General features: G+C 35.4%; 1 protein-coding gene across 1 annotated transcript; it reads right to left on the reverse strand.

The window, feature by feature from the left end:
• Positions 1–890: 890 nt before the first annotated feature.
• On the reverse strand, positions 891–2660 carry LOC149233183 (cytochrome P450 71AU50-like). The gene is made up of 2 exons (XM_089376672.1): positions 1717–2660; positions 891–1592 (listed from the first exon to the last, which is right to left on the reverse strand). The coding sequence occupies exons 1-2, from the start codon at positions 2632–2634 to the stop codon at positions 936–938; spliced, it is 1575 nt and encodes a 524-aa protein (XP_089232798.1). The 5' UTR covers positions 2635–2660; the 3' UTR covers positions 891–935.
• Between the last annotated feature and the right edge of the window lie 5542 nt (positions 2661–8202).

The raw sequence follows: 8202 nt of genomic DNA on the forward strand, positions 1-8202 counted from the left end.
AACCTTAGTTGCACTTGCAAATGCATAACTCATATACAAAAGCATAGAAAAATGACAACTTCTATATTACAAAAAATTATGAAGATAAGTTTGCACTTGTGAATAAAAGAAATAGAAAAACAGTAACTTCTATATTACAAAAAGATATAAAATGGCAAATTTCAGTTTAAAATGGATAACTCGAATGAAGGGGTCTATAACATTTTAGATAGGAGAAATTAACGTTGGAAATAAGTAAACATAAATATACTTGGTAGAGAAAGATTTAATGAATTTTCATATAATGATTGCTAATTTAAATTAAAAATAAAAATAAAAATAAAAATTAAGTATGTGTAAGATATATGAATTTTATAAAGTCGAATTTTTTCCGTATCGAATCGAATTCAAATTCGAATTTGATAACTATGAAAAAAAACAGTGTAGTGTAGTTAGCCTACTGCATTATTTAACCACAAAGAGTGGAAGCATGCGGAATAGGCGGAGCTTTCATTTAACCACGAAGAGTGGAAGCATGCGGAATAGGCGGAGCTTTCGTATTCGATAACTTCTCAGCGAAAGTGGTGTGTGTTAACACGTGGGGTTTGTTTTTAACCTGGAGTGTAATGAAAGATTTTTAAATCAAATATTACTTTTCTGATTTGAAAATGAGAATAGATTTAACTATTTTTCCTATTTTTTTTTCCCTAATGTATTTTCTTGAAATCAAATCTGGTTCACCTATTATTTGAAAATCAGACTCAGTTCCAATGTACACTGCACCTAATGAGTCACCAGCTCAATTCCAATATAGACTTAAAAATAGAAAGAAACGCGGGACTGTCCCTCACATCAGTTATTTCAACCTGTTTGACCCGATCTGTCTGAGAATGGAAATATCAACCTAAAATTACAATAATGGAATTGGAAGGCGAGGAGTTGGAACAGCCCACAGTTCATGCTCCCTGGCAGCTGTCGCCCCAATTAGCCGTTGGAAGGCGAGGAGTTGGAACAGCCCACAGTTCATGCTCCCTGGCAGCTGTCGCCCCAATTAGCCGTTCACTCATCTCCAATTTCCGGTTCCCTTTCCTCTCCTCGGGAAGCTCCCAGTTGAAACAGTGCAAAAGCTGCGCTACCACAAACCCTAAAACCCGCGTTCCCAAGTCCCGTGCAGGACATCCTCTTCTGCCTGCTCCGAACGGGATCCACTTAAAATTTTCAGCCTCTGAATCGACGGAGCTGCCATCTTGCATGAATCTCTCTGGCTTGAAGCATTGGGCATCCTGCCATGATTTTGGGTCCCTTCCAATTGCCCATAAGTTAATCAGAAGGTGTGTGCCTCTGGGGATTTCATAGCCCAACACAGTGCAATCCTCCATAGAAAAGTGAGGAAGGCCAAGCGGCGCAGGAGGGTGGAGCCTAAGCGTTTCTTTAACCACAGCTTGTAAATAAAAGAGACAAGGCAGATCAGATTCATGTACCATACGCCCCATTCCAATTACGCGTTCAAGCTCGTCCTGAAGCTTCTTCAGCACTGGGGGGTTTCTCAGCACTTCGGACATTACCCACTCTATGGTTATTGCAGGCATGTACGTTCCGGCGGCCAAAATATCCTGCCAACATTAATAGATCCAGGATGATCAGCACATTTTATCAAAGCCATTGAAATATAATCCAAAAAAGCATATACAAAAAAAAAAAAAACCTGCGTATGCCAATATTTTTTAAATAATATACATAAATGACGGCTTTTATATTGTCTCGTGTAATTTGGAACTCCATAGCTTCATCTGCAGAGGCTGCAAGCAAAACATCCACAAGATCTGGCACGGCGTTGGGGTTATTCTGCGAAACGTGCTCGTCTATTGTTTTCTCAACCAAGTTGTCGAAAACCTTATGCAGGTTCTTCAAGCGGCGGTTGCTACCTTGCAGATCCATCCAGGCCAGGTAAGGAATATAATCTCCAATGGTGGGAGAACCCAATAACAAAATAGTTTCCTTGATCACTGAAATGATCCCTCTGCGGTCAATTAAGTGTTGGTCACAATACTTTCTACCGAAGGCCATCCTGCAGATCATATTATTGGTAACGGCTGACACGGTTTTGGCAACACTCACAGGACGAACTGAATTAGCAATAGAGCGAACCATGGCAGAGACTTCCTCTTCTCTTATATAGCTGAAGGATTCTATGCTCCTGGAGCCCAGCAACTGTAAAACGCAGAGCTTGCGCAATTTTCTCCAGTAAGCACCATACGGAGAGAAGACGATGTCCGAGCAATTATACATCAAAAACTTACCGGCGGCGGATCGTGGTCTGCCGCCGAAAGCGCGATCGTGAGTAGTGAGAAATTCTTTGGCCACATCTGGAGAAGAGACGACTAAAGTGAGGGCGGATCCGAGGCGGAGAGACATAAGAGGCCCGTAATTGTGGGAAAGAGCTGCCAGCGTTCGGTGGGGAAGCTCTCCCAGCTGGTGAAAATTTCCAATAATCGGCAACGGAAGCGGCCCGGGCGGCAGCCTCAATTTTGTAGCCCGGAAGAAGAAAACCCATCCCGCGCCCTCCGATGCAAGAAGAAGAGTGGCAAATTTAATATAGAACTCTGCGAATTCGAGAACTGCTGGTCCGTGAGAGCCCAACTCAAGAGTCGCCATTGTCGCGTCTTCGTCTTGAATTTATGACGAATTTATAAAGAGATAGATACGAAATCCTTCCCGCTAGATATAAGAAGAAATTATTATTTTAATGTCTATTAGGCTACTCAATACGAAATTTGTCCGATTAGATATAAAAAAATTATTTTAACCTCCACCATGCTAAAAATAACCCTATCCTATAAATATAAAAAAAAAAGAGGTTATCAGAATTCCAAGTGTGTAACATGTGTTCAACTTGATTCTCTATTATAATGATATTTCATTAAAGTGGATCACATGTTTTCAGCTTTATTCTCAAAAAAGATAGTTTATCACGTGTTCGCCTTTAATTGCATATTTTGTCTCTTCTCCTCGGAGCATCGTTGATTGAACGCTGCTTCTTTTTTAAAATAAAAAATTGTCTAGAGGTACTTTTACGAGGTTAAGATTCCGTTTTCTTGGTTAATGGTTCAAAACTTATAAGTATCAGGAATGATATTGTGTTTTTTGCTTATTAGCAATGGGTCATTGGTAATAAATACTAGGTGGTTTGGTTATTTTTTGAATAAAAGTAGTGAGTAAACTCAATTAGTGATGGTTTACTTTTACGAGGTTAAGATTCCGTTTTCTTGGTTAATGGTTCAAAACTTATAAGTATCAGGAATGATATTGTGTTTTTTACTTATTAGCAATGGGTAATAAATACGAGGTGGCATTGGTAATAAATACTAGGTGGTTTGGTTATTTTTTGAATAAAAGTAGTGAGTAAACTCAATTAGTGATGGGGTGATTTGCTTGTCAAATACGGTTTAAAAATTTGCAAAAATGTCAAGATCTTTCTTTAAAATTGTGAAGACAGGTTAGGGAGATGTGGAACTGATAAATTTGATGAGTGAGCCTATTTTGAAATTCCAACCCTAACTATCTCCGATGTTTATTTAAAAAGTGTGTCATAATAAGGTTTTTAATTATAAAGAGGAAAAAAAAAGTTAATCTTTTTATGAAAAGTTTTGTAATCATTTTTTTTACGTACATACTCTCTTGCTTCCACAATCCAAGTATCCCATGGTTTTTTAAAGTGTTCATATATGTATCTAAATCTCCAAAACTTATAATTGTTTTATAAGAATATTTATATACTTATTTAAGATAATAATAATATTAATAAATATTATTAAGGTGTACATGTTTCATTATATGCTTATATTTTATTTTAATTAATAATTTTTTAAGATATTATAATAGTTTAATATATAGTGAGGTAAACTTATTTACTTTAAACTTCTATTTATTAAAAGAGAGTTTAATGTGACAAAGTTTATGATAATGTTATTGTTAAGTTTAAGAATATCGGTATATATAAATTAATATCCACATTAAGCATGGTTGTCTCTTGTTGACAATTTAGAAGATTGTTTGGAGGAAGCATGTTATGTTGGGCCAACTCTCATTGATATGGTCATTTCTTTTCCTCTTTATGTTTATCATATTGTTTTTATGGTGATGAATTCCTTTGATCTTGGCAAGCAACTAAAAATCCTCTAGGATTTATGCTACAAAATGGGTATGCCTATTAATAATCACAAAACAAAACTCATGATAATTAAATCCAAAAATATCACATATTATACTATCATATATGACAAAAACAACTTGGAGAAGTGTCTTCATAAAAAATTCATGATAGTTAAATCCAAAAAAATCACATATTATACAGTTATTTATAACAAAAACAATTTGGAGGAAGTGTCTTCATACAAACTCCTCATAATCATAGTTCATCGTAAGCCCAATTGGAATTATAAAATTGAGAAAAAGATAAATGGAGGGTATAAAGTTTATTATGGGTTTGAAAATAGGAGTAAATTAGTAGATACTTAGATATGGAATAAAACAATTTCACTTGGAGAAATGATTCCACTTGGAGACTCTCGTAGCCCCCTTGTTATTTTATATAAATGTGATGTTTATAAATGTAGTATTTCTACAACCCGAGGAAGAAAGATAGAACATATTCAAATGCTTGTGATAATATGTCATCTCAAAGTTAAAGAAAATACACCTTATCTCTCATATTCAAAGAAAGTCTTTCCCCATTTGAAGCATGGCTATGAATAGATACCTAATGTATAAAAACAAGTTAAACAACATGCAAGACAAGAGGCTTCCTAGAATTGCTTTAAACTCTAGCCAAAATGACCTTCAACTCAACTAGCGTGGGCATTAGGATGCCCATTTTGACTAAATCAATTGGATATAAAGAAAAAGAACATATTGCAGATAAAGATAACATTAAATTTATTGTTATATTAAAACTTAAAGAAGAATTTGTGATGTGATAAAAACTTAGAGGAAAAAAAAAATTAAGATATTTAAGCCAATATGTGTGTCTATTTCAACTTGTAAATCCAGGCTTGTGAAATATTAGGTTTTTAATAAATAAATGGACAATATTTTATTTGAAGAGAATATTTTTGGTCGTATATACCATCAAATAAATTATATGAAAAATATTTGAACAAATTTACATTATCAAACCAAAGAATAACCTATTAAATTTAAAAATTATTTATTTAGCCATAAATATTATTTATTTAACCAACTCTTAAGCTTAAGAATAGTTTGATTGCAACTAATCCTTCAAGTTTCATTTACTTTGTTTTTTTAAACATCTGGTTTATTTAATTAACGATTTTAAATCCATATACTTTACACAATATTAAAAATTAAAATAAACATATATGAAATTGTAAATGAACGAAAAAAATCAATAGAAACTGTTTAGAGCCTAATGAAAATGTGAAATGTGATTGAGATGGACGAATTAATTGTGGTTATAAAATTTAGTAGGGTTATATTAACATTGTTATAATGAAAAATTAATGTGATTTTTAATTGAGAGACCAATTATTTTTAGTCTTTACCTATAGAACGATCGTTTATTCATTTCTATTGCTACTGGGAAAGTACCCAAAACCACTTCAATCTTTTTCACAGGCACAACACCATATCCCGTGAATCAAAGATTACTCTGATACATCTCCCCTTGATGAGGTGCTTATATATATGAAAATAGAGAATCACACAAACCTATCAAATTGTCACTACAAATTATTTGCAATAGTGATACATAAATAAACATTTATATAATACACGAAACAATTTTAGATAAAACTTACCTTTCTGATCATTATTCATGACAACCCTACTCTTAGAATTTTTGACCCGTGGATGGTGCTCATCACATTCTCAAGTATAGGACTCTCACGTTTTTTAGACATTTATTATTTAGCTGATATTTAGTATTATCGAGACTTATAATCACCAACTTTATCATAAGGAATATTATTGAAAATACAAACACGGGTTTCATGACCCATCATCCAAGGCATACACAAGGTACCGACTTGGAGTTTTGAATTAATCTTTGATATTACATTGACTCCGTAGGCATACTAGCTTTGCTTTTTAATCTAGCCATTGATTGCAATCTCGAGATGTCTCATGGTTACACCACATGTGAGTACTCTAGAGTCTTCCTCTTTGGCAAGTGAAAGTATGGTGACCATTGATCCTTCGACTTCCAATCAGACGTCTCCAATGGTTCCACAGTCGTTATGCGTATTCACCTCAATCCTTGACTCCCACTCGTATTGTCACTTTGGATTTTTGGTGACTCCTCTTTGCAACGAAACCCTAACTAGTCTAGGGTTTGGACGCGGAGCTCTGGAAACATGCACATGTGAGATCTTTTTCAAAAATTCTGGCTTTTATGTGCTCTAATACAAGTAGTTCACGTGATTATCAACTGATTTGGGTTTTCAATGTAGCAGGTGATAGTATCATGGTCGGTTCTAGAGTTGGAATTTCAAAACAGACCCACTCGTTAAATTTGACAGTTTTCACGCCTTTTAGATTAGTTTTCACAACTTCAACAAAAAAACCTTGACCCTCTTGTAAAATTTTAAGCTATATTTGACAGGCAAATCACCCCACGACGGCGGGTATTTCACCCATCAAATTCCATCCTGGTAGGTCCTACTCAAGTCACGACCATAGCTAGGGATTCAAGTTTGGGTTCTATTTTTCCTTCTGAGCTCTGTCGGAGAGTTGAAATTGTTACTTGACTACTTTTCATTGCATCGTAGGTAATTTCTTGTAGCTAACAACATCCGAAATTTCCTTCAGTAGGTACATACTGTTGAATGATGTCATTCTTGATTTTCAGTGAAATAGTAACATTAGTTTGCTAATTCACTTTCATTTTCATGGGGTTCATGCAGGTATGCATGCTTAATCTGTTGATGAGGTTATATTTGTTGCTTGGCTTTCGCAACTCGATTCTCACCTTCGAGTGTTTTCTCCTTCTCTCCAGGTTTCGACTGTATCTAATCCATATTTAGAATGTTGGTTTTCCTATGTGCCCAAAGCTGTGACTTGGCATGGTTTGATTTCATGCAAGGGTTTGGTTTTGGTTAATCAAATTAATGTTTTTCATGGTATTCATGCATTACCAAGGTTACAGTGTTAGTTTTTGTTTCTTTATACACAGATATTGGGAGTTTGGATCAGTCAACTTCGGGTAGGGGTATGTTAGTGACGTCCACCCTTATAGAAATGGACGGGAAGCAACTAAATGCTGATCGAGCCATTGCTACCTGTACGTAGTTGTGTAAATGCCAAGAGGCAGGCGATGCTGCCGATCCAGATAGGTAGTTATTGACTCGATTATGACTGCTGGTTGTGATTCACTTGATGTTGGGATGGGGTCCCAAGGGGTAGAATTAAATAAACTAGTCATTTTTTTGTAAAGAATTTTGTAAAAGATGTAAAGTCTCTACGAAATGTGGGTGCGAAGTGCGGAGATAGATAGGAGTCAAAGGGGTCTTAGCCCCTTATTTTGGTCAGTTTTGAATACTCACCCATGAGTCGGGGGCCATGGTATTGTGTTAGGAAAGCTATAAATGATTGAGTCTTAGCAAGTCTTAAATATAACTGGGGACAGGAATTGGGTACATTGAAGAGTTTTGTTATCTTGAGCAAGAGCTAAGGAAGGAGGGCTTTGCTCCTTGCGATTAGGTAGAGAAAGGGAGGCTCCTATAGCTGAGTGCATAGGAGGCCAGGGTAGAGTCTGCAGCTAAGTGCGCAAACTTCTACAGCTGTGTTCGCAGGGTAAGAAGAGTCTGTAATCAGTGAATTGAAGATCAATAAAGACATATTTTGAAGAATAACTGATTATTTCCATTGCATATATTTATGTTATATGTTTTCAATTAATGATATATTCTCTGAAATATTGAATGAATGTTATGCGAATTCATTGAATCTGTCCTAATAATATATGAAATAAATGGTTATCCACTTTCGTGAAGCTAGAAGTTTTTTCTCTTATGTTTTCTGACAAATTAAGTAGATCTACGATAACTCTGATTTAGGGTTGTTGATGCATGAAAGTGGGTGAGTCAATTGTTTAAGTTCCGCAAGGACTGATCGTGGACCTTCGTGAAGGTCTGGAGCAACTTTAAATTTATATACAATAACGAGCCCTAGAAGTCTATCGATATGTGCAGACGTAGATCTAAGGCA

This window comes from Pinus tabuliformis, chromosome J (assembly GCF_031772625.1).
Source record: "Pinus tabuliformis cultivar Carrire ecotype Pingquan chromosome J, CPIR1, whole genome shotgun sequence".
Lineage (NCBI taxonomy): Eukaryota > Viridiplantae > Streptophyta > Pinopsida > Pinales > Pinaceae > Pinus > Pinus tabuliformis.

Coding starts and splice junctions, on each gene's coding strand:
- LOC149233183 (XM_089376672.1), bottom strand. CDS start 2,634: ATGGCGACTCTTGAGTTGGGCTCTCACGGACCAGCAGTTCTCGAATTC. Junction 1,593..1,716: donor ATATAAAAGCCGTCATTTAT/GTATATTATTTA, acceptor TAATGTTGGCAG/GATATTTTGGCCGCCGGAAC.